We start from the raw sequence: 27,695 nt of genomic DNA, 5'->3' as shown, positions 1-27,695 counted from the left end.
TCTACACCAACATCTCATTTATACATTAGTCATGGCAGACGGCACAAAATTGATTTTGTTATATACCTGTATTGTGGTTCTCCTTTCCTCCATGGTTTCTTGGTCAGCAGCAGATTGTTGGCAGTTGTCCAACTTGGCATCAGCTTGTTCTATCCAGTTATTGAACTCTGCCAATCTGTTGTCATATCCTTGGTGGTCCTGGGCATATTTCTCCCATTTACTTATCAATTCCTAGAATAGACATACAAACTGCAATTAGTCTAGAGAACATGGAAATTTCAAAAATGCAAATAATAACCCTTATTGATCCTCTTTTTTAATACTTTAAATTAAGTGAATAGGTAGTTTCAAGTTTTGTAATTATGTATAAATGCAAAAGTTGTCTCATGCAATTCAAATACACTTTATCACCATCTTTCATCCATTATGGGTGGATATCACAAAGGTATAGGAATAGTGATTGTTGTTTGTCATCAAAAGTTCAAACGTCGTAAAAAACTCAGGTCAAGAGAAGCAGATTCCTAAATAGGGATAAAGTCAACTTCTTTCTTTATCTTTTTTAAATATAGTAAAAATAACTCTTCATTGAATCTGTTTCTCTTTTCATAAAATCTCAGAGTTTTTGAGTTTATAAAATTTAAAAAATTTATAAAATTTATAAAATTTATAAAATTTATAAAATTTATAAAATTTATAAAATTTATTAAATTAAAAAGTTATAAAATTTGATGTTACTCAACCTACCTTGACTTGTGAGAGTAGTCCTCTATATCTGTTGGTGAGTTGTGACACTTGTGTACTCAGTCTGGCGTCTGCACTGGTGTGCATCAGATTCTGGGCATCGTCTGTAAATCTATCAATCTCTGGCTGGTGAGACAAAATCTCTTCTCTTTGTTTCTGAAATAAAATAGCAGATTACATTTTAAATGATGGTGGTAAACTTTTATTGTTACCTATACACAAGACACATGGTTTAAGAGTTTTAATAAAGTGAGGTACCCAATAATCTAAATACATGAGTGAAAATATTATTGTTTCTTTTTTTAAATCTTCTTTATGCATCATAGTCAACTAAAATAGCAATATGTGTGCAATGGACACAATGCCCTCTCTCACTATCAGATTTAATTTTTCAGTCAATCATAAAATCATGGTAAAACACAAATTTGGTAGATATTCAAAAAGCACATTATCAAGATCAAATGTTCTTGAGTAAAAAGTTGATGTAAACATAACTTCATGTTAAACTACATTCCAACAAAACTTCAACCTGATATGAGACAAACAAATAGACAAAAGGATGGATGCAGAACCAAGAAAATTTAAACCACTTTACTATTGTTGACAAGGCATAACAAAAATCTAAATTTTAACTTACCTTGAATCTTTCCACTTGGGTTTGTTTCTCTTTCAGTGTGGACTTCAATTCATAATTCTTGACTTGTTGTTCCATATCTTTAAGCCAAGAGGAACATACAGAGAACTTGGACTCAAAGTCTCCCCATTGTACCATTGCAGTTTGTAGGTCTTCCTCTGTCTGTTGTATACGGGCCAGATAATCCTCCCATTCAGACTGGAGGTGGTCAATATCACGTCGTAATACTTCACGTCCACGTTGGGATGAATTTTTGGTAGTCTTTTCACAAAGTTCTTTTGTAGCTTTCAATTTCTTTTCTCCATCTCCAACCTTCTCTGCACACTCCTGTTTATGAAAGAGATTAAATTAAAAAAGGTGTTTGAAATAAACTCATCATAGATACCAGGACTAAATTTTGTATATACGCCAGACGCACTTTTCGTCTACAAAAGACTCATCAGTGACGCTCGAATCCAAAAAAGTTAAAAATGCCAAATAAAGTACGAAGTTGAAGAGCATTTACATTAACCTCATGAAAATGATAATCCATTAATTTTCTGAACATAACTATATTAAATAATTGATCTTCTATGTCTATTAAGTATTAAATCTTAACTTAGAGCAAAAACATTTTTTTTAATGGCAATGATTTCTTTTCATAGCTTTCATAACATAAGTAAGCAGCATTATGAATTAATCTATCTTGTGAAATTGAAAAAAAAATATTTTGATAAAGTTTACCCTTGTGTAAACACTATTTTACTGTGGAAAAAAATAACACTTACATTACAAATATAAGCAGCATTATGAATAAATCTACCTTGTGAAATTGAAAAAAAAAAAATTTTGATAAAGTTTACCCTTGTGTAAACACTATTTTACTGTGGAAAAAAAATTACAAATATGACAGTTTTGATAAAATTGGAAAACAAGTGAATTATCAATTTTACAAATTTTTCTCCTAAGTTGTACCTTGACTCTTTCTAGTTTATTCTGCAGTGACATCTTATCACCAGACGTATCAGCACACAGTTCGACTTTCTCTCGTGAGGAGTTGAGCCAGTCCTGACAGTCCTGATACATATCTTGGTATTGTTGATGGTCTTTCTGTGAAGCCTCTAGTTTGTCTAACATCTGTTTAGATGTATCACATAGTTTCTCGTATTTGGTCTGCAATTCTCCAACAAATTTAGCCACTTTAGCAGAGGGTGTGGACTGTGATAAGTTTCTGGCCTTGTCCAGTAAATTGTCCATCACATGTTGTCTAGATACAATGTCTTGATGCAACACCTAAAAGGCAAATGAAATATAGATAAATATTATATTCTATTATAATGAAACTCTTGCTAAGTTTTGATATAAGGTAAATATTGTATTACGAATTTTTTTATAAATAAAATTTTCTTTCTAATTATTTGAATAAACTACATATGCCAAAATTTTTTTTCAAGATTTTTAAAATTTTACAAAATTTTTATGAATGACTTCTTATCATGTGATTTTTTCCCCTGTGTATTCATAGGTATTATATTGATCTCTTTGAACTACCTTTTTTGCTGGTAATGTGATCTTTAATTTGAAAAATACTGTATTATCATCTAACTTTTACTAAAAGCTGAAATCTATCAATTTACCCTGTGATTTTGTAACTGAGCCTTTTTATCTGGCAGGGTAGCCTTCAGATCAGTGTCCTCTCTCAACTTGATTTCAGTATCCAGAAGCCATTTCTGGAACTGTTCAAAGTTTTCATCGTAAGAAGACCATTGTAGTAAGGTAGTGTCAAGTTTACGTTGGGTCTCTGACAACACATCACAACCCTGTTCCCAGTGTTCCCGTAGTCCTCTGAGTTCCTGACGGATGATATCACGTCCCTCTGAGGCTGTGCTGGGATACAGTTTCTCACCACATTCTACAGTGTAATGTATTCTGGTAGCTCCTTGGTCCTTTTCAGCCACAAGTTCCTAAAATAAATAACAAATACAGACTTATATTTTGTTTATTTTCAATTTTGAAGCTCTACCTATCAATCCAGGTATCTTCTGTAAAAACACTCTCCTTTTCCTAATTTTGAGTCTTCTAATTTTAAAGTCAATTTTTAAATTTTAAATATCAAAAACAATATAATAGAGACATGGAAACAAAATGCATACTGTATATTAGAAATTTTTGCACTTTTTAATAAACTTAATTAACTTGAAAATACAGCTACACAGACAAAAGTGAAAAGCCTTATTCATGTAAATATATAATTCAGAACACTAAGCATGACCAGTTTCTCATTTTCTAATATTGTCTCAATGATTAAAGATTTTTATTTTGCATATATTATCCCCCAATGGGTGCTCTCATCAAAGGAGGATTATACAGAAGAAAGATAGAAACATTACCTGTAGTTTAGAGAGTCTGTCCTCTACATCATGTTTGTCACCAGCCATATCAGCACAGACCTGTAGTCTCTGTAGTAAGGTTCCTAACCATTCGGAACATTCACTGAAGTTCTCTTGGTAAGTCTCATGTTCTAGTGCATGGTTACGTAGCTTGCCAATTAAATCCTACAAAAGATAAATGACTGATTAGCAGGAGAAATTACGTAACGTAAATTAAGAGATAACTGTCTTGTTTTTTAGTTACTAAATGATGAATAAAAACATTTCCAATATTAAGCATTAACAGACATGTAAACTATGTTTTATAATCATTTTTTCCTTATAATGGAAACCAATTCTACATGAAATCAAAACTGAAGTTAATCTTTAAATCTTTACCAAAATTGCTCAAGTTCATAAAGCTATGTTTGATGGTCATTTTTATCTTACAGTTTTCAAACCACTCTATAACAAACCATAAATGTCTATCAAAAAATCTTTCCCAAAATTATTCAATTTCATCCACTTTGAACTTTTAAAACAAACAAATATTTACAATAACTTGCATTAAGATTAGTCTTGGCTGTCTGGTATCTGGTAGATAGCTGTGAACTAAGACTGATCAGTCGGGAATCTGAACCCTGAACCTGTGATGCCATGTTCTTTAAATCATCAAACTGACCTTGTCTCGTGTGAACATCATTTTGTAAGGCCTGAAATCAAATAATCAAATGAACAACATGACTAGTTAAAAGCGGAAATAACAAAAATAATCTATAGGCTACATAAAAAATATAGTGTTTAAGCCAAATATGGGTGGATTGCGAAATATTGTGAACATACTATTTAGGTCACTTACTGGCATCATAAAATATTTCGTGTTTGGTTGATTCTGGCATATTGTGAACAAAAACACTTTTATTTGGTAAAACTTGAGTAGTTGACCTTATAACCTATCACTCATAAAGCAAAAAGCAATTTTTCTATAATTAACGAGAACAAAGTTGAAAAAACAAAACAAAATAAAATTAACCACTTGAAATGAAAACATACAAATACAACGATCTGAGCAACAACAAAAAAATACAATTCTGAGATAAATGAATGCCTCTATAAAGAGTAAAAATCAAAAAGACAGCTTACTTTGTATTTTTCAACTTGAGCTTGTTTTTCAGGTAGTGTTGATTTCAGTTCAAGGTCTTTAATCTGAGCCTCGATATCTCTCAACCATCTGTTCAAGGACTCACATGAACCATCATAAGCCTGTAAAGCTTGGATAGAGTGAGTCAAGTTTTGCTGTGTCTCTCCCAATCTGGTAGCTAGTGTCTCATAATCTTGTGTCACCGACTCCAGTTCACCATTAATGTGGGCCTGTCCTTGTCTGGCTGTCTGTGGTAAGGTTTTCTCTCCCTGAACATGAGTTGCTTTCACTTTCTTTTCTCCATCTCTCAAAGAGGTCATCAAATCCTATAAATGATTAAACAATTTCAGACTTTAGAAGTTCAAATTTCTTACATATAACACATAAAACAGGTAAATTTCATGTTTTACTGAACAAGTCTACTGCACATCATGCTAATTTTTGCATTATTTGTGTGTCTTACAATCCTCAATGACTTCACAATGGTGTAGCAGTACATATTGGATATACAGATAAAAAAACTTGTCTCTTAACCCTTTCACCGATTGCTGCCCAGACAGAAGCTACTCTGAGACAATGGCTTCCCTGGCTACTATTGCTCAAGTGGGAGATCTTCATAATAAATGTCAATAAAAACTTGTTTGTAGTTATTTGTGTATTTATTTCATTCACTAACACCATGTTAACAGTTTTATTCATGTTTTGATAATTTTTTCCTCATAAAATATTCAAATTTTCAAATTTTTGGCATTATCTAGGTGAAATTCTCAAAATTCTTCTCTTTGACCCCAAATCGTAATTTTTTAACCCAAAACGGCAAACTTTTGAAATATTTTATGAGGCTGTACAAATTCCTCACACTGAACGATGTCCATTCCAAGTGTTTTGTACATAAAACGACATTTTATGTCAAAAAAGTATACTAGTTTGGCTTCAATTCTTCCATATTCTTTAAAAAAAAATGTTCCCTCATTTCAAATTCTCGTAAATTCCGTAAATTTCGTCTGATTTTGACACGGTTTTCAACAAACGGAAGCGCCATGTTTTGACTTTCAACCGGGTATTCATCAAAGAAAGATAACTCATGTTTGCACCGTTTTGAGCGGGAAACATAAAAGATATATTCCGATCCCGGTAAAACGGGACTCGTCGTCAGTTGTCTGAAGCGTGAATCCCGGTAAACCGGGACTCATCGGCGAAAGGGTTAAGTTCACTATTGAAATTTTACTTTATAGTTTTCTTAGCTATGAATAAATTCATTTCAAACTGCATCACCTTTAGCAAAGAGAAAAGACAATCAAATAAATCACAGCAATGCACATACAAATTTCAATTTTTATCCATGCGATTTGAATTCACTTAACCTAACATTCAAACTACATTTTTCTCTTTCAAATAAAGGAATTAAGATGCGTACCTGGACTCTGTCAAGTCTGTTATTCAATGCTTGTTTATCTCCAGTAACCTCAGCACATACAGTGAGTTTATCTTTAGTCGAGGTCATCCAGTCACGACATTGTTGATGTGCATCATGGTAAAGTTGATGCTGGTCAACATGTTCCTCAGCAGTCTTAACTTGATTCTAAATATAAACAATACATATTAAAAGTTATCTTGTACAACTTTACCATTAAAAATGAATTTAGAAGGGCAAGAAACCATGCTCTATTTTTTTACATCGGCCATTGGTCATTTATTCTTTTACATCAATTTAATGTTTGCTTGTTCTTGGAAGGCAAGGACATTTAGCTATAAAGTAATGACCCATATTCATTATTCAGGCATTAGGATTGCCCATGGCTTTCTTAGCCTTTGTAAAATGCTTGGTATTCATGCTTATATCTTTTGACTTAGACCTTGGCTTGCAGTGAGCCTATCCATGCAGATTCAGAGTACATTGTACCTATCAAGTCAGTGTTCAGTTTAACCTTGACCATATTGGAGTTAACATGCAAATTATCTTGTATTTATCACTCTTTTCTCAACAAGAGTGCACACGCTGAAATGTCTCGCCTTCTATACTAATCATTGATATTATGTTGATAGTCCTAAGTATAAAGCTTAAAGCTTTATTACAACTGTCACATAAACTTAACATTAACCAAGATAACTAAACAAAGACCAATGAACCATGAAAATGAGGTCAAGGTCAGATGACCCATGCCAGGCAGACATGTACAGCTAACAATGCTTCTATACAACATATATAGTTGACCCATTACTTATAGTTTAAGAAAAAACACAAAAACTTAACACTGTGCAATGAACTGTAAAAATGAGGTCACGGTCAAATAAAACCTGCGCGACTGACAAAAAGATCATAAAATATTTCCATACACCAAATATAGTTGACCTATGGCATATAGTATTAGATAAAAAGACCAAAACTCAAAAACTTAACTTTGACCACTGAACCATGAAAATGAGGTCAAGGTCACATGACATCTGCCCGCTAGACATGTATACCTTACAATCATTCCATACAACAAATATAGTAGACCTATTGCATATAGTATGAGAAAAACAGACCAAAACACAAAAATTTAACTATAACCACTGAACCATGAAAATGAGGTCAAGGTCAGATGACACCTGCCAGTTGGACATGTACACTTAACAGTCCTTCCATACACTGAATATACTAGCCCTATTGCTTATAGTATCTGAGATATGGACTTGACCACCAAAACTTAACCTTGTTCACTGATCCATGAAATGAGGTCGAGGTCAAGTGAAAACTGTCTGACAGACATGAGGACCTTGCAAGGTACGCACATATCAAATATGGTTATCCTATTACTTATAATAACAGAGAATTAAACATTACAAAAAATTTGAACTTTTTTTTCAAGTGGTCACTGAACCATGAAAATGAGGTCAAGGACATTGGACATGTGACTGACGGAAACTTCGTAACATGAAGCATCTATATACAAAGTATGAAGCATCCAGGTCTTCCACCTTCTAAAATATGAAGCTTTTAAGAAGTGAGCTAACACCGCCGCCGTAGCCGCCGCCGCCGCCGGATCACTATCCCTATGTCGAGCTTTCTGCAACAAAAGTTGCAGGCTCGACAAAAATTATTAGGAGGCAAGTTTTTAACCGAAGAGCAGTACAAAATTCTTTTGTATTATTATTTAGTCCTTTCAGTTTGCCAAATGTCTGTTTTAGAAAGGACTTGCTTACCTGTGCAGCAGTACAAAGTGCCCTGTATTCATCATTGAGTTTCTTCAGTTTGCCCTTGGCTTGCTGAGAAGAGAGTTTAGCTCCTTTATCTCCAACACTGTCTATCATTGTCTGATGGGATAAAATGTCCTGGCAACGAGTCTGAATAAAATATAATTTAATAAATATCAATTATTGATAAACTATCTGTGTTGGTGGTTTAAAACCATCTCTATAACCAACTTTTTTTTTTTATTAAAACCAGTCAATTAAGGTTATTAATTTTCAATTTTAACAATTCTTTTCATTGTTAAGAAACTACATACTCAAACCAGCTTGAGTAACTCTGAACTTTTTCTAAACAGAATGCACTCCCATCAGAAGTTTTAGCTAAGAAAGGGCGGTCTAAGGCGCTATATATGTTATCTAGTTTTTAACTATTTAAAAAAAAATTGTTTTCCATACTTGTGCTGTGTTTTTTTTTAGTTAAGATCTTGAAGCAAAAAAAATTGCCAGATATTAAGCTTGGCACCAAAATTATGTTAGCTGGACCCTTCTAAATTCTACCTTTCAGGTAACAAGATTTTAATCATCTCCGCTATTTCATTGTTATACAAAAAAGGTGATGAAATTTCTTCACAAAATAATATCAATAATCACTCCATATCAACACACAAAAAGTTTTTGATTAAACATTTCACTAGATTAGCTTTCTATGTCATAATATTCAGTTTATCAAACCAAAATATACAACATTATTAGAAGCAGCAAATGTTAAACCAAAAATTCTTTATCCAAAACCCAGCATTACATGATTAAAATTAAACTCTTGTTTTAACATCACATCACACAGACAAAAACACTTGTCATAAATCAACACTTTACAGTAGCTAATACAGAATTCAAATATCAACACTTTGTAGTAACAAATTTTAATTTTAAAATTCTTCTGAGATGACTTTTTTATATCAAATTTAAATTTTTTAAAATACTTTTTTTTTCTAAAATTAATTCTTGAGTGAAAATGGTATAAAAGGATATCTTTATTTCTCTTTTGTTTATTTGGCCTGTACATTGACATTTAATCATTTATTGATGTTGCTTTTATAAATAGTGCTTAAATGAAAAAAAATAAAAGCTTTCTTAATCATGAAAAGTTTATATATTATATTTTTAAATGATATAAAATAGCAGTTATCATTTACTTTTATAAAGTTATTGGGTTCATAGATGCTCATTTCTATCAGTTTAAATGGTTTTCAGTGAAAAAAAGCATCTTATTTTGACAAACAGCACTAACCTCTCAATGTGTGTTTTAAACAATATCAATCTCAATATCAAATAAATTTAGCATTAAAAGTTTTAAAATTTTAAATACTAATTTGTTAAAAAAGTTAGCATTTAATGTTTTAAAAAATTTAAATTAATTTGTTAATAGCATTTAGAGTTTTAGCATTATCAGTTTCAAATATCATTAAATTAAAAGTTTTATTCAGTATTAAAATTTTGTTTACATATAATAATACACAATTATCACACAATTAACATTATGGTTTAAATCAGCAATAAAAAAACTTTGTTAAACAAATCACTCACAATGTATTACAATGTCTGCAACATGCAAAAATTCATCATTTTCAAAAATTTTCATAATTTTAAATTGTTAGCTACTGCAAAATGAGACAAAAAAACAATCAGCTGTGTGTTATGATGCTATCACAAAGTTTAACAATACCCTGTAATGCTGAAGCATGGCTTTCTTTTCCTGTAACGTATTCCGTAATTCTTCATCTTGCTGGACTTGGTTGTCCATATCGGACACCCAATTCAACAGCTGGTCATAGTTATCATCAAAGGTAGTCCATTGCATGCGGCTACTTTCCAGCGAGCGTTGGGTATCATTGAGTTTGTCGTTGAACGATTCCCATTTCTCCCGGAGAGCCCTCAGATCCTTGCGGACTGCTTCTCTTCCAGTATTTGAGGTATTTGGATAGAGTTTTTCACCAGCTTCTAAAGCAGCATTAAACTTAGCAAGACCTTCTTCTTTGTCTGCTAATATATCCTGAAAATTGATATTGATTGGTTTTTATTCAGATATTTACACTCAACTCTCAATATTTTTGATCAACATGTTAAAGCATATATCACCAGGATAACAACATCAATAAATCAGGAGCAAAATCTTTTGACTATTGAGGATCTTAAAAAGAATTTGAGGTATAAGAAATTTGAAAAATTATAAAAATGGAAAGAAAGATTCACTGCAGACTTTCAATTATCAACCTTTGAAAAGTTTCCACTTTTCCATTCTGAATTCTATTCTCTAAATTGCTCTCTTCACTTTTAAAATTTGAGGATGGGGTCAAATTCTGAAGTAAGTTCTATAATTAATAACTATAAACGGAAAAGTTTAACCTACACACCTCAACATTCTGTAGTTTAGCCTGTAGACTGTCTTGGTCATCAGCCAGATCACTACAGTCCTCTAACTGTTGTAGTGCTCCTTCTAACCAGTCTGTACAGTGTTTATGTTTGTTCAAGTAGTCTTGGTGTTGTTCTGCATTTTGATCACAACGTTCACATTGTTCCTAGGAATGACAAGTAAAAATTTACAAAAACCATGGTAAAGCAGTGCAATACAGGTTTAATAGCAAAAAAATATTCATAACAGGTTCTAGTTAGAAGAGTTCAGTCCCAATACCTTTCTGGTATTCCAATTTTACTTTTCTAAAGCTGCTAAAAAAATGCAGCAATGTGTTATAATTAAGTCATTTTATGCAGTAAATACCTATATCAAAATATTGCTTTAAACTTTTGAAGTAAATTAAATTTGTGAAGAAAAAAATTGTATATGTCAGCAAAATACAACTATTCACAAATCATCTTTTTCTCTAAATCTTTTATTACTTTTGAGTAAAACTAATTTAAAAAAAACACCTATACTTACATTGACATTATTTGCCAGTGTCTCATATCTGGACAAGAGCTGTGTAGCATATGTAGCAGTTCTACCATCACCAGTGGTGTTTGAGATCTCAGAGGCCTCATTCCGTAAGGCTTCAAATTGGGGTCTATGTCTCTGTATATCTTCATTCAAGTCCTGAAAGATATATTAATAAGAATTAAGTTTACATGATGTGAAACAAATAAAGTAACAATACAGTGTGTTTAACTATTAGTTTAATTGCACATGTCTGACATTTTGTATTTTCAACGATCTAGAACCTACTGTTTTACATGGTATTTCATTAATTTCACAGTATTAAAAAAAATCTTTTAGCAGTAAATTTACAACTTGTTGGAAATCCTGATATTTCGTTTGATTGGTTAGTTAAGCATTGCTCCTTCTATATTTTCTGTGTAGTGTTTTGTGAACTGTTGTTTGTGTTTTGGCCTTTTTATCATTAAACCATGATATGTCTGTTTAAGTTTTTTCTATGAATCCAAAAAAAATAAAAAGAAGTAAATATCATTTTATAGATAATTTTATACATACACTGAAGTGTTCAGCCTGTTGAGTTTTGCCTGGAAGGTCAGATTTGAGATTGCCTTCATTTCTGACTTTGCCTTCCATATCTTTGATCCATTGAGAAAGTCCTTCATATTTGTTGTCATACTCCATCCACTGATCAACAGATCCTTCCAATTTGTTTCTGAAAATTATATCAAAAAGGTCAATATGAAATAAGAAAATTAATCAGAAATTGATTTAATACAAATTTTTACTTCTTTTACTTCACATTTTTTTTTTGCATCATCAGCAAAAGCATTAGATGTATAATGCAAAAGTGAAACAAAATTGAATTGTCATAAATGATGAATTTTTCTTAATCAGAAATTTTCAGGAATGGTAAAAAAAATTCCATTATAAATAAGGGTGGTAGAAAGTCACTTGTCGAGTTTACATGAAAATATCAATTGTTTTTGGCTACCTATATTTTCACTAAAGTTTCTACATTTCAAGCTTTTAAGGAATAACATTTTTATCAACATCAAAACCTTTAAAAATCTCATCAATAACTTACTGTGTTTGCTGTAGTTGTTTGACTAAGTCTTGGAATTCTTTATCAGCTTGTTTCCTCTGTCTCTCTAATTCAGCTTGTCTCTCTCTGGGTAGGACAGCCTTCAGAGAGTCTAACTTGGCTGCTGCTAGATTTTTCTTTTGTTCTCCATCTTTCAAACCTGCTATCAAGTCCTGTTGTAACAATAAGTTTTATGAGTGTTACAATATTTCAATTAATTTTCAGTCATATCACATCTACCTATTTTCAAAATTGTTCAATAAAAATAAGTTCAATAAAAACTACACATCAATTTACAGTAATATAAGATAATGTTCTCATAAAAACAATTTCATAAGATATCGGAGTTAAAAAATATTTGAAAGTACTTTCATCTTGACTATTCGAATATAAAGCTGTAGAGATCATAAATGACAAGCATAAAATCTAGTAACCCTACCTTGATAGTGGCTAGTTTTCCCTCTACACTGTATCTATCGCCAGATATGTCTCCACACCAGGCCAGCTTCTCTTTAGCTGCATTGAGCCATCTCTGTTCCTGGAGCTGTGCATCCTGACAGTGTTGCTCTAGAGTGCTCTCAAGCGTGTCAGCAATCTTATCTCCACGGTTGACAACAGTGTCAAACTTCTTGCCAAGGACAACAGCATCCTTGGCAAGGTTACTTGTCTCAGCAGACGGGTATTTATTCTGTAGAGCAGCTGTCTTGTCTTGTAAGGCTTTAATATTTCTTTCATGTTCTTCAAGTTCTTTTTGAAGTTCCTGTAATCAAAAATGTAAAATTTGTCATATTTTGCAAAACCTTTTTGAATTTTGGGACTTATGGACTGCAGGCTTTATTTGGTATTTTTAACTTACTTTTTTGATACAAGCATCACTTATGAGTCTTTTGTAAACAAATGGGTGTCTCCATTACAATATCTAATCCTGGTATCTATGATGAGTTTATTCATATGCATAATAACACACCTTATTTACATTTCAAATGCATTTAACATACATCCCAATTACAATATGAAGAGAGTTGAAAAATAGATCATAGCTTATAATCTTCAAAAACATTTTCAGAAACATACCTTTTCACTATTTTCATGGTAACAAAGAAGGCAGAAAATAATGAACAATCACTCACCTTGGTAGTTTGAAGTCGTCTGACCAGATCTTCATCCGATCCAGAGACATCGTCACATTTGGCCAATTTATCTTTGATTCTGTTTATAGCATCAGTTTCCTGTTCAATAGCTCTCTGTAGATTTGTTCTCTCATCTGAGAAGTTAGCCATGATGGCCTCTAACTGATTAGCCATTGTAGAAGATTTGTCAAATTTCTCTTGTATTTCCTCCTGGGAATTTGATAATTCAGGGATTGGTCTCCCTTTGTTTAGTTCCTGTAAGTCTGCTATTTTCTGCTGAACTTCACTGATCACATCAGCATAATATGGAGCCTCCTCCTACAAAACAAATTATCATAAGATTTCTGTGATGAAATTGTTCAAAGGCATTTTCAAGGATGACTGATGTTCTTATTTACTCATACATGCAATGAAGCTGTGTCAAATCATTCCTGTTCAATACCATGAAGTTTTGAATCAATATAATAAATATTTTTTTAAAAGGAAAATGCAGAATTTGTTATTCTTTTAAGAAATACAGCTATTTTGGCTTTGATTTCCTTTAACAAGGAAGGTATATTCTTCTACATTAAAGCATAAAACAAATCAAAACATTAACACTGACCCAAAATACTGTAAATTCAGAAATTATTGCGTGCATTTATTATTGCGATTTTTTCATTTTAGACTTAAATGCAATTTTAATTTTTACGATTTTGCGAAAAATCCTGTTAAATTCATATAAAATATTTGAAAATGCGAGTTTTAATTATTGCGTTTACAACTCAGTCGCATTTTTCGCAATAATAAAAACCTCGCATTAATTTCTGAATTTACAGTATTAAGTTTTAAGATCAGAAACTTTTTGTAACTGTATTTTAAAATTCAATCATATTTACCTTATATTTCATAAGACAGGACTCCACACTAACAGCATCATCAAAGTGTGTCAGACTGTCTGCCAGTTTAGTATTCATGGTATTCATCCAGGATTCTATTTCCTCTTTGCCAGAATTGACCTGGTCCCAACAGATCAGTTGAGCTTCTAGGTTCTCTTTATGTTGTTCAATTTCCTAATTAAAGTAAAAATTGCAAATCTATTTAACAAACATTCATTTTATTGTTTTGTGAAAGCAAAAACATATATGCAATTATAATCAAAATTCTCACTGCAAACTTTCCTGAAACAATGAAAACTTATAAATGTCTCTAAGGAACTTTAACTAAGACTTCAAAAGCTCCTTTGAGTATTTAAAAGAAAGTCAAACTCTTTACATTTTAAAATGCTAGATGATATCAATATAAAACCAATTTATTTTAAATTCAATGTTTAAAGTGCATTAAAGTAATTCAAGATGAAGAACAGCAATCAAAGTTCATAACTGGATTTGTAAAACTTACGGAATTTGATGTCTCCCACTTATGGTTGACTTCATCTAGGTCACGTTCAAGGACAGACACATCAAAGTTTGGACAGTTTTTCAGTTCTTCTAACAACTGTAATCCCTTATTGTTCATCTGGTCAAGTTGTGATTGGTTGGCATGTAACTCAAACTCAGCATTCTGTAAAAAAAAATAATTATCATTTTGTATGTGGAAATTTTATATGTCAAAAAGCCAGCTACTCATGTTCAACTTTTTGTTAAGAGAATATCTATTACAGTTATTCATTAAAAAAAATATTGTCAATAATATTTTCATTTCAGAGATAAGAATATGCAACAAAAAAGTTGGTTATAAAATTATCAATTTAGAAAAACTCTTTTCAAAGAAATCACTTCTCAAATTAAAATTGTGACATATAAGTGCAATATTAAGCTGACTTTACGGCTCATTGTTAAAGGCTGTAAGATGACCCAGAGATGCTTAAATTTACATCATTTGGAATCATTGTTGTTTCACTCCGTATTTTTATATTTATAATCTAATAAGAGTAAAAACTTTTTATTTCAGAAAGCAATCAGGCCATGCAATAAACAAATATATTATGTACCTTGTGCTGATCCAATGCCTTTTTAACTTCATCAGGGGAAGTAAATGCCATTTCCTGTTGAACTTGAGGCTGTACATCATCCAATACACGTCCAACATTCTGTTTGTTGTCGTTGTACTGTTGCCATAAGTTTGCCACACCAGTGTAGGTTTGGTGTTTGTCTGCTAACAGAGCCTGAATATGGTCCCATGCCTTATTGACTTGTCGCAGGGATTCAGTAGCGGTTCCTCCTTTTGTTGTATCAGCTTGCTGTAGCTGTCTTCCAAGTTCTCTCAGTTGTTCGTATTCTGGGTTCATTGCATACATGTCGTCTCTGGCCTCCTGAAGAAATTTGAATTGAGTAAGTATTAACAAATACATTGATGTGTAACCACAACTGGAGATAAGTTAAATATATCACTGATTTTTCAGTTCATGTTTGAAATATTTAAAACACAATCAAGTTTAATTTTAAAAATATGAAAAACCATTGTAAATCCTCTTCAGTTATATTACTTCATAAATGAATTAACAAATTTAACATTGAATAACAAACAAGTCATGTCACCCACCAACTTTTAAATTTTAAACTCTGAGAAGTTTATACTGTTAAGGTGTGAATTATTATGTTCAAAACACAAGAAAAGATGAGAATTCCATCAACATACCAACTGTCACTATTTGCGGGGGATTTCCCCCATGGAGGCTCCCAAATTGAAATTTTAAAGGAGCAATTTTGTCCACAAATTTAAACAAAACAATTAACTTTACAATGACTTTAGGCTTATAAAAGTATGAAGAAGCCAAAAAACAACATTAATGTATTTAAAGGCCCCCTTGAAGGTTTTTTTAGGACTATGACAGCCATCTTGCACGCAAAACCCCCATGGGCATTTTGAAAAGTTGGCAGGTATGCATCAAGACCCCATTACAGTTTCACATTCTGCTATATTAATTAAACAACGAATTTAAAGTGTACATAAATTTAACATTAGATATTAAAATAATAAATTTACCTCTATTTCATTGACAAGTTCTTTAATGCCCTGTAATGATGAGGAGTCTACTGTACTATTCTGTATCTTATCTCCCAATGTCTGTAATTTACCGAGTAGATTACCCTTCTTGTTGTCAAACTCATCCCACAGTTGATGCAATTCACTCAAATGTCCTTGTTTCTGTGAAGCATTGGTAGATACGGAATCACACATGTTTTCAAGAGCCTGAAGCTCGGTACCAAAATGCAATGTCCTTTGAGTAGCTCTGTCTTTAATGACAAGTTGTGCCGTGCCCATTAAATCGTCCAGTTGATCTTTCTTACGATTCCAAGGAGCCATACTCTTACGTAGAGCCTCAACCTCTTTGTTTATTTTATTTACTTCCTCCTCACTGATGTCGGGTTGCTGGAGCTTCTGTTGGAGTGATTTTAATTTTGCCTGGACGTCTTTTTGGTCACCAGAATAGTTTACCCATTGTTCACATAAATCCTCTCTATTTTTGATTAAGTCCTCAACTTTAGAGTAGCCAGCCATCATACGGTCAAATCTATCTCTCAACATGGCTGCTTCCTCCTCACTACAGTTCTGAATGAGGTCTTTAAATTCCTGAGTCAAGGCATTAAACATAGGTTCATGACCTTCACATTCAGCTCTCAATTCCTAAAGATATAAATATTTTCATTAATATAAATAGCATATTAGGTGAAGCAAAAAGTAGAAATGCATTAAGTTTTCAAAGAAACTATAAATTTATATGTATCATATCAGTTCTTTTCAATGACCAAAAATACAAATTATCTTCTATGAAGACAACAGATTGTTTATTCATGTCCAGCAGTAAATATTTCATGCATATTGAGGACAGCAACGTATTAATGAGACATGAATATACCCTGCTTTGTACAAGACAATTTCACTGAGGTTGATGTCTAGTGAGCTAGCTTGCAAGGTAAATGGTAAATGCTTGCAAAAAGACAAATAATTTTACTTGATCAAAACCAAATCAGTCTGCTTTTTTCCTATGTATCTTTTTTTATTTCAATTACCAAATTACATCAAACCTATAAGATTGAGTTTTCCCTCAATATCTTATAAAATATCTACTTTAAATCTAAAATGCATTCTTACTTTGAGTTTAGCCTGAAGATCAGGAACTTCATCTGCATAAATTTCATTTCCAGTATCAAGTTTACGTTGGGATTTCTTCAACCATTTCTCAAAGTCTTGCAACTGTCCGTAGAAATCTTGTCGGTGTCTGACGGCAGCACCCACCATGTTCTGTCTCTCAGCAGCATCCTCAGATGTCTTATTATATGCCATTTTAACGGCATCCATCTTGGATTGAAGAGCTTGCACGCCTTCTGGTGAGGCATGCTTTTTGACTTGCTCAAACTGCTTTTCTAAAGCTCTAAGATGTGGTTGATGACTTTTAATCTCCTCTTGTAAAGTCTACAAAAAAATCATATAATTTTGTACTATTCCTCATTTTGTTTTCACTCCTAGTCTATTTTTGTTAAAATCAATAAATATCATTATTTTTTTTTTTTAAATATAGTTAAAAGATATGCATTCTATTAGTCATGATGAAACCTGTTGAAATCATTTTTGACTGGAGAGTTTGTTCACATTAGACAGGTGTTGTTTGCCTAAATTAGGTAAACAAAGGACAATTTCATTAAATGCCCTGATATAAGAGTTCGGTTTTATTGTTTTATGCTTTCTTAATGCTTTTGGCTACTTTTTTTTTTTCTTTTCAATAACTTATATATATGTTGATTTTACCTTAAACAAGCTGAATATTTTTAATTTGAAACATACCTTTCCGATAGCAAGTTCATGTTCAAGAACTTGAACATCAGTTGAATGTAAATTGGGTTCTTCAGCAAGTCGTCCACTTAATTTGTCCAGAACCTCATCAAAGTTGCTGATCTCTTGATCATAGGCCGCCCAAGCACCATACATCTTCTCTGCCTTGTGACTACGGTCTTCTGAAGAACTGATGATGTCATTCCATCTTCTCTGTAGGTCCTCTATTTCACGGGGAACGTTGGGTTGGTCCATCAGGTATCCTGCTTCTGTGTTAAGTTTCTCAAAGATTGGGAGCTGTTCTTCACATTCTTTTACAAAAGACTGAAACACAAATTTTTATCATTTTTGAGGATATTAAACCTACTGCAAGACAGGGATGGGGTCGATTACTTTAAAATGTAATCGATTAAATTACAATTACTTTGCTAATAAAATGTAATCGATTACATTACAATTACACCCTATTTTTTATGTAATCAATTACATTAGATTACTTTTCTTCAAAGTAATTATGATTACTTTAGATTACTTGTGATTACATTGTATATTGCAATATCAAAGTTTTTTTTATAACTTTTTATCCTCACAAAAAGCTAATTTTGGTGATTTTTTTAAAAGCCTTCATTAATTCATCTCTTTCAAAAGAATTTATAGACAAGTACAGTACAACATGTGTAATTTGATAAAATAGCTATAAACAAGTGTCCTTTCTCTATGTAAAAGATATAACTTTTTCTACAAATTTTAACCAACTGCCTAACAAAAAACCTGAACAAATAAGGAAAAATTAATTAAGTATAGTTTTATTGTCTGTTGGGACATAATTGACACATCCATTAATGTGTTAATCACTATTTCCATTTTTTAAACAAACAATAGGTGAGCTTGGGTATTAAAATTTTATTGTCTTAATAACAATATCAATAAAATTAAAAGTGGTTGATTGTCATTATTTGTTTGAAAATTTGTAATACTTGATCTAATTAATAATTAATAGAATTATTGCCAGGTGAAAACTCAAAACAACTTTATAACTTAGGAAAGTACATACATTTCTCTTTAAATTAAGAAACAGTTTATTGTAATAAAAGATATTTTGTATTGATGAAACTTCTGCTGTCACCTATTGTTTTTTTACTATGCATTGTTTGTAATATTATGCGATATGTATACACTGTACATGTACTTGTTTATACTGATGTCAGAGCTGTAAGGCTCAAAGTTAATAAAGAATAAAAATTAGAGCACATATTATACACGAATTTATGGGAAACAAAATTTATTAAATTTGTCAATAAATGAAATCTGGTTTTAACTTCAATTTTGAATTAACTGGGCTCATATATATATATGTCGACCATCAAAGTCAAATTGGAACTAAATGTTTTCTGCATTTGAATTTCAAAGTGGTTATGTAAAAATATTGGGTAAACTTATATGAAATTGGAGTTAATATCAGAAGTTTTCAATCAAGGGGGGAAAAAATGCAATCAAGGCATATTCTTGTATCATAAGAGCTCAATCTCACAACAAAATATTGGAAAGGCAATTTCCTTCAGTAAACTGTTAACAAAATAAAACACTTGGTTATACAAATTTGTTATTTAGATGATACAATTTATGGGGTTACATTAAACAAGGTCCCATTATTCTGAATACTAGTTTCATGATTTTTCATTCAAGCTTTCAGTGAGCTTTACATTTTCTTATTTTCATCTTGTCTATCAAAAACTATTTTCATATATATACAAGATTTGTAATCAGCAAGTAATCATATGAATGTAATCTTAAAGTAATCTAAAAGTAATCATGATTACACCTGTTTTTTGCAATGTAATCGATTACATTATGATTACTTGTAATCAGAAATGGCATGATTACTGATTACATAGGATTACACTGCAAAATGTAATCGATTACAGCTGATTACGATTACTGATTATGATTACCCCATGCCTGCTGCAAGATAACTGATAATTACTTATGAGCATGCTTTAAAGTATATAACTTCTTTTGTTACATATTTGCAAGTCATTCAGATGAATATAATATACCAAACCAGAAAATTATCCTCATAGAAATTACCAAAACTATTTTCTTCCATTTCCATAAAATTCATGAACTTTTCTCTAGCTTGCTTTCTATCAATTTTTTTAAACTATACACTTAACTGTGAATTCACAGCAGACAGGTTGAGAATTTTATATTTCACTCACTCTTTTTGTGCTCTAATATCTTTCAAAATGACATTTGAATTTTATTTTCTGTTTGCATTATTATCATTCAATAAAATCCCCATTATTGCTCACCTGGTGAAGATTATACAAGTCCTTGGCTTCCTCCAACGAGGAACATTTAGGAAGTTCAGTAGCACAGTATCTTTGAGCTTTCTCCATCCATGGCAACAGTTGCTGGGACAAGTTCTGGTACATCTGCCAGTGAGCAACACTTCCTGTCAGAGCAGAACTTCTATCCTTAGCTCTAGAACATAAGTTCTCCCACTGACGTCTGACGCTGGCCAGTTTTGTTTTGAGAGCTGATGTCTCCCTTGATCTAAAGTTTTGAGACAAGCCCCTAGCATCTTTTTCCAAATTATCTAATGTTACCCTGTTTTCATATACTTCTCTGGAAATATCCTGAAAAGCAAATTATTAAAATGTGACTTCATTTAAAAAAGATTATTAAGGAATTACTTTTAATAGGCAATTTAAAAGGCAAAATTGAACCAATCATGAACAATCATGAAGATATGCAAATTTATTGTATCTCAACTTATTAATTTATTTTTGAGAATCTTACAAATTCTACACACATAAACAAAAAGCCTACAAATTATAAACATTGTGCTGCAACTTGTTGTGTCATAAATAAAAGAAAAGACAAAAAAAGACAAAAGTGTCTGATAACATTCCAAGAAATCATCAAAATAAAACAGGAGGATATGTTATAGATATTGGTATAACTTCAATATTTCAATACATTCAAATTGCGAATTCAAAAATTAAACTTAAAAAAAAATAACATTGTGTTGCAAGATATGAAACTTCTGCTCTGTTCTTCAGTCAGTACAACACTGTGATACAAGCCAAAATTATTCAGATATTGATAATAGCTTACATTTGCTTTGTCCAGCTGTTCTTCAGGTTGGGCTGATTTGTTTTCAAACACGTCATTAAGATTTGACTCTTTGGTGTTTAACCATTCACAGAAGTTATTTAGTCTTTTGTAATATTCTGTCCATTTGGCGATAGTTGCTTCCAGATCTGCCAACTTAGCATTAAGTCTGGTGGAAACATTGTCAAGTCTTTTGTCTATTTCAGATATCTCCACTTTTAATGGTCCTTTCCTCTCACGACTAGCGCCCTCTGCCAACACAGCATTTAACTTTTGCATGTCATTTATACTTCCTTTCAATTTTTCTAACGTTCTTTGAATTTCCTGTAAAACAAGGATTAAAAAATTAAAGGTAAAATACTTGTTTCAAAAATATTTCCCAATAAATATTGCCAAAAAATATTCTAAAAATAGTGATGAATTTAAGTGAATATATTCATGATGCTATTTCTGTTTTCTGGGAAACACAGATTCTAAGAAAAACATTTGGAAAACCAGACATAGATACTTAATAACCTTATGTTGCATATTCAGTTGTCTTTTATTGACATCCATTCATTGTTTTTAAATGTCATTTTCAATAGCTTATTACAAAGTAAGTGATAAAAATTTTCATCAACTGTAAACAAGATTTTTGGAAAGCTTTTAAATTTAGATAGAGTTACTTCCCTTCCTGTACAAATAAATATTGCTTATCTCTGATAAACATCTATAAATATGTTCTAGCTGTGCATTATCATTTGATGTTTATCTTAAGTATATTTAAAGATAACTGATACATCAAAAACATCAAAAATCAATAAAATTATTTTTTCCACATATTTACTTATGTTCTACCCATCTTTACTTATTTTTACCCATCATTACTTCTGTTCTACCCATCTTTACTTCTGTTCTACCCATCTTTACTTATTTTACCCATCTTTACTTCTGTTCTACCCATCTTTACTTATTTTTACCCATCTTTACTTCTGTTCTACCCATCTTTATTTATTTTTACCCATCTTTACTTCTGTTCTACCCATCTTTACTTATTTTTACCCATCTTTACTTCTGTTCTACCCATCTTTACTTATGTTCTACCCATCTTTACTTATATTCTACTTACTCTTTTAGATTGCAGATCTTTCTCTGCAAGTTCTTGTCCTGATGTTGCAGGTGGTTTTTCAAGTTCAGCTTCTGCTTTCTTTAGTAACTGTAGACAGTCTGATTTTGATTTTTCATAATTTTCCCATTCTTTTACTTTTTGCTACAACATCAAAAACACATTTAAATCCCTAGATAATCATAAAAAGTAACCTTTAACAATTTCAATCAAACTATTTTAAGCATAAGCCTGGGTTCTTCAAGGATAACATACATTGCAATATAGTTTTTTTTCAAATTGGTAAAAAATAAAATCCCAAGATGAAATCAAAAATTCTTATCAGTAGAAATAATATGTCATTAAATCCTTAATAATCTGTACACAATCTTCATGTAAACATATTGGTTCTTGTCTGTTAATATAAAATCATTCAGCTTTTACTATCTCAAATACGCCAATAAGATTGATGAATTCTAACCTATAATCTATACTTTAAATGATCATTCTGTAGAAATCTATAAGTTTGTTTATAAACAATCCTAATATCTGTTAAATTTGTATTCCATCATAACTTTTCACATCTCCGATAGAAAAAAATAGACTTATTACCTTTTATAATAAACAGCATATTTTGCTTATAATCACCTACACTCTCTTTTCAATTTGGATCTAATTACAGAGGTCCAAAGTTAAAATCCAAACGATTCACTTTTTCAATTCTTAAATCTATATTTCTTATTATCTTGCAGTTGCAGAAATACATTCTTAAATATAAACAACCTGAATTTCTGTTCAATTTCCAGTCAATAATAAGTGTTCATTTATCTATACAAAAGATAGCAAAGGTTACTAATTAAGTATGAAGTTTATCTGTAGATCATAACCATTTACATGAAGAAGTAAACAAATTTGTGGTATAAAAATAACATTTTATCCTTGGCATCAGAAACAAAACAAGGATGTTTGTATCGACATGTGGTAGGATTTCTCAAAATGCCCAACTTTTGTTACCTCTATCAGGTAGGCAAAGATTTATCATATATTTCAATGATATTTTCATAACCCCTTAATTAACTCACAACTTTGATCATTTTTTACTTCTAAAAATTACAGGAATGATTTATGAGGTCAGAAGTAATCAACAATACTTAAAGGATCATTATTTGTTTATACAATCTGTTTTTAACTATATTTGCACTAAAAGTCAAAATTTTGAATTTCAATTTAAAGACAAGAATAATGGTTCTGTAATCATGGCTTTTCTGACAATTCTTATAGAGTTTTAGAACATAAATTTTGTCATTTCTTTTTATTACTAAATTCCCCTTCTACATGCCCTAATTTCTTAAGTTTTTGGGGCAAAAATTAATTCTGAGATTACTACGAGACCAATATTTGAGATGAAAACTAATAAAATCCAAGAAATACATGACTATGCGGTATGGGCTTTGCTCATTGTTGAAGGCCGTACGGTGACTTATAGTTGTTAATGTCTGTGTCATTTTGGTCTTTTGTGGATAGTTGTCTCATTGGCAATCATACCACATCTTCTTTTTTATACAGTCAGATTTATCTATTTCCCCCCTAACTAGGCTTCTTAACCAGATTTCTAATCTCCTATCCTCTTATAGACTTCCATTAACATCTACATAACATACGTACCTTCAATTTCTCATGTTTCTGTTTTGCTTTTTCATTTGTGTCTTTTAATTTCCTATCTAATTCCTCCACTGTTTTTGAAACAAATGCAGGGGCATTTCTATCTTTCTGGAGACGTCTCCCAGCGTCAATATCAGCTTGAATCCTAGCACCTTCAGTATCTAGTTTTTTTAACATGCTCTGAAACAAGATCCAGCATTGTTATGGTACAAATACTAGTAGAAAACGGAGGGTGAATACCAAAAATAGAATTGTTGTGACTATTTCCATAAATTAGTGTTGGTGGCATATCAAAATTTTGAAATAAATTCACTTAAGGTAGCACAATACAAAATTTTATAACTCCAACTCCCAAGTTTAAAAATGCTGTAACTTTCTTAATAATGCTTGAAAATTTATAAAAGTGGTAGTTTTGGATATAGCTAACAGATTACTCTTTCAAATTAATGCAATGTTAGTATTATGCAACAATTATGTAACCAATTATAATATTAACTGTGTCTAAAATATTTTTCACCAAATTTCCACTTTCAAATGAAATTAGCTTCTTCATATGTATCCCTAGAGGGTCGATTTTATTATATGTTGTTCATATGACCATTATCTACAAAAGGGTGTCTCAGATTTCAGATAGAATGTATAGAACAAATTTTACACCTAATTAAACATTATCTTCTTTTATGTGGTTAGGATGTTTACACTAATTAGAGATTTATGAGAGAATGGAATACCATAGAGACAATCTGAGACACCCTTTTGAAGCCCATGATGTGTTGATTAAGATTTCGTTAAAATTTTCTGTATAGTTAAAAAGATGATAGAGCTAAATTCATTCAAGTGAACTTACCCACATTTTGCCACTAATTACATAATAATTGATTTCATAATGATTGCATAATACAAATATTGCATTCATTTAAAAGATTTATCTTCTATCTATCTATATATACCTCTTTTGTTATTTTCTATGCATTCATAAGAAAGTTACAGCATTTCAAAGGTTAGTGATTGGAAGTAAAAAAATCTTTGTATTGTGCTACCTTAATTAAGAACACAAACATTAGACTATTATACACAAATATGATTGTTATGTTGCAAATTTAAACAGTATACAATAGGAAATTTATTAAATACCTTTTTTTTTTTTAGATTTTTACTGTGAATAGTGATGGTGGCATTTTGAATATTTTGTAATAAATTCACAAAAACAGTAGAAAATCATCTCAAATTTTAAGAAGTCTAGAGAAAAAACTTCTAAACATATATGATAATCTGTTTTTATTTCCTATGTTACAAAATTGAAAGGGAAAAAAAATCATAGAAATATTTAAATAAGTCATTAAATGAAACCTTTGACGAACACTGATATTGAATTTATTTTGACAGAAAACAAAATTCAATTAACAATGACTTTCATAGAATTAAATTAACCTTACTAAGGGAAAATTCTGAATTTTTATTTGACGACAGAAACTTATTAAATGAAATCTTCACTTTTACCAGATTTTTTGGATTTTTTATGTTTTTAACTGATAAAAAGTCTTGGCATTGAATTTCTCAATCTAATTCATGCTACATATATATTTATATAATCGTTTACACTCGAAGAAAAACCAAGTCTTCCTAACACAGATTCTAAAAATAGATCGTCAGTAGAAATTCTAATTTAGGGTTGACAGATTCAAAACAAAAGAGAATTCTTGAAAATTAACAATTTCTCTTAACAAAATTCAACCAGTTTAGAGGATTTTATGTTATTCATGGATGAGCTAATCTACACCAGAAGAACAGGATACAGAACCCTTTTACCTAGGTTATTATAAGTACACAATTCTGAGCTAATAATTTTATTTTCCAGTCTATTATGTCTATTGTATCCACATCAAAGATTCTACAGTGATTTGATTTTCTTCACAAATCCCTTGAACTATTCTATTTATAGATTTCGTCCAACATCTCAAAATATTCAATACAACAATATATTTTTTTTCAATTTACTTCTATAACATTATATCAGCTAACAACGTTAATTTGATTTAAATTTCAACAAATTTTAATCATGATCAGGCCCAGGACTCAGTTTTGATCTAGTAAAAAGCTCCCTTTAGGCAACTTTACTGAATTTATCTGCTATCAATTTGAGCAATTTGTTTTTCAGTGCCAAACATTTTTTTTCAAACAGCTCTTGATATATATTTATATAGAACTGACTGCTTGCAAGAATGTACGTTTAAACACACACGATTTTATTTGTAACAAATTCAAAATCATACTGTTGACTCAAATTTAAAAAAAAGGCGTAATTATTATTTAAAGCTACACACCAAACATTCCACATAATTTACAGGTGCAGGCAAAAAGCTTGAGATTCCGAGAGCACGAATCTCAAAGTGTTTACATATTCATTCGTTTATTCATAGCCAACAACAAGTAAACATTAAAAAAAAACAGAATAAATTAAAATAATAATAAAAACATTTAGAAAAAAAATACAGATAAAGAATAAATTGAATATTCAGAGATGTTTCAGAAATTTTGTTATTTTTGTGAAGACATTCAAGCCGAAAGAGACAAAATCCGTCTAGCAAAAAGACAATAAATTGCTGTTAGTAATTCAACTATGTAAATCTCTTCTCGTATTCTGATTATGTAATTCAACATGCAAGCACAAACATATAAATAAATTAACTAACTTTCAACATGCTTTGAACTGATATTATTCTAATTATGCATCTTTCACTGGCTAAAAATTTATTTAAAGACTTTTTTTTTTGCTAAAAATATTGCTTTTTTCTAAAATCATTATCAACACTTTAAAATGATTAAAGGATTAATGAGTTAGCCGAGTTTGAGAAACTTTGTTGAATTACTAAAAGCAAGAAACACACTTAGCAAGGAGAGTATAGGAAGGGAATTGTGAAAGAAAATCGTCACCATATTTATACTAACATCACCCTAAAACACAAAATGTACATGCATTACCATGTGTTCGTATAAACGCAAGCTAAATTTAAAAGTTAAAATTTATACAGTTTTCTTTTCATACCCTTTCAAACTTATTTGTTTTTAAACTAAACACTGAAAATCATATTTCAAAACTTTTTTTCCAAACAGAACTGGCGGTTTCAGAATTATATATTAAATTTAAGCCTAATAATATTATTTTTCAGAGGAAAAACATATTTTATCTTATATGTTTTAACAAAGAAATGCCCCACATATACTCTTAAACTTTCAGACATAAATCTAATAAAAAAATGTATTCTACATTCCTAAGAACTATTGCAGCTAACCTATGCAGCCATGAGCAGCTTAATCATATCAATTTTTTAAAACACTAAAAAATCTCAAGACATTTTAGTATCACAAACAACAAGCAAAGATGACACACCATTTTTTGTTAAACATCACATCAAACACAACACTCCTCCCTACCTCATGTTCCCCAAGAAAAGCTCTAGCATCTTCCAGACCATCTATAAAAGGATCTTCGTTCACTTGTCTCTGAGCTTCGTCTAACCAGCTAGAGCGCTTGTGGAGTTCGTCCCTGAAGTCATAGGCCTTTGAGAAAACAGCAGATTTATCTGTCAGGCTCTCCATGCCAGGCTGAATTGACACAAATTGACCCATCAGATCCCGTAATTTTCTTCTTTCTTCGTCAGCATCTGCCTCGGGAGAGTCTTTAAGAAGTTCCTCCAAGTTCTCTTCTAACCATTGGCCATCTTCTGCCAGTTTATTCATGTTTCGTAATGCTTTCTGAAAGGCAAAACATTATTTATGAAAATAATTGAACAATTTACATTTCAATTTAATCAATTTTCTAGTTATTTATTTCCTTTACTCATCTTAAATATGTTTTTCATTAAACATTATTTTTTACTTTGGATTATAAACTT

At 31.1% G+C, this 27,695-nt stretch overlaps 1 protein-coding gene across 1 annotated transcript in view; it reads right to left on the bottom strand.

The window, feature by feature from the left end:
- Window positions 1–27,695, bottom strand: part of LOC143069143 (muscle-specific protein 300 kDa-like) — a 226,470-nt gene that overhangs the window by 144,567 nt on the left and 54,208 nt on the right. Inside the window, exons 21-48 of the mRNA XM_076243628.1 lie at window positions 27,235–27,555; window positions 23,803–23,979; window positions 22,162–22,302; window positions 21,057–21,377; window positions 20,249–20,575; window positions 17,949–18,260; window positions 17,259–17,579; window positions 16,149–16,790; window positions 15,154–15,474; window positions 14,562–14,723; window positions 14,060–14,233; window positions 13,182–13,499; window positions 12,491–12,811; window positions 12,055–12,224; window positions 11,526–11,682; window positions 10,977–11,129; window positions 10,453–10,617; window positions 9,765–10,091; window positions 8,051–8,191; window positions 6,282–6,446; window positions 4,867–5,190; window positions 4,290–4,436; window positions 3,745–3,909; window positions 2,992–3,318; window positions 2,330–2,647; window positions 1,379–1,702; window positions 745–897; window positions 67–231 (exon numbers count right to left, since the gene is read on the bottom strand). Coding sequence (XP_076099743.1) covers window positions 67–231; window positions 745–897; window positions 1,379–1,702; window positions 2,330–2,647; window positions 2,992–3,318; window positions 3,745–3,909; window positions 4,290–4,436; window positions 4,867–5,190; window positions 6,282–6,446; window positions 8,051–8,191; window positions 9,765–10,091; window positions 10,453–10,617; window positions 10,977–11,129; window positions 11,526–11,682; window positions 12,055–12,224; window positions 12,491–12,811; window positions 13,182–13,499; window positions 14,060–14,233; window positions 14,562–14,723; window positions 15,154–15,474; window positions 16,149–16,790; window positions 17,259–17,579; window positions 17,949–18,260; window positions 20,249–20,575; window positions 21,057–21,377; window positions 22,162–22,302; window positions 23,803–23,979; window positions 27,235–27,555 — 7,059 coding nt within the window. The remainder of the gene's footprint in view (window positions 1–66; window positions 232–744; window positions 898–1,378; window positions 1,703–2,329; window positions 2,648–2,991; window positions 3,319–3,744; window positions 3,910–4,289; window positions 4,437–4,866; window positions 5,191–6,281; window positions 6,447–8,050; window positions 8,192–9,764; window positions 10,092–10,452; window positions 10,618–10,976; window positions 11,130–11,525; window positions 11,683–12,054; window positions 12,225–12,490; window positions 12,812–13,181; window positions 13,500–14,059; window positions 14,234–14,561; window positions 14,724–15,153; window positions 15,475–16,148; window positions 16,791–17,258; window positions 17,580–17,948; window positions 18,261–20,248; window positions 20,576–21,056; window positions 21,378–22,161; window positions 22,303–23,802; window positions 23,980–27,234; window positions 27,556–27,695) is intronic.

Source organism: Mytilus galloprovincialis, chromosome 3, assembly GCF_965363235.1.
Source record: "Mytilus galloprovincialis chromosome 3, xbMytGall1.hap1.1, whole genome shotgun sequence".
NCBI lineage: Eukaryota > Metazoa > Mollusca > Bivalvia > Mytilida > Mytilidae > Mytilus > Mytilus galloprovincialis.
This window is presented reverse-complemented; position numbering and strand designations above follow the sequence as displayed.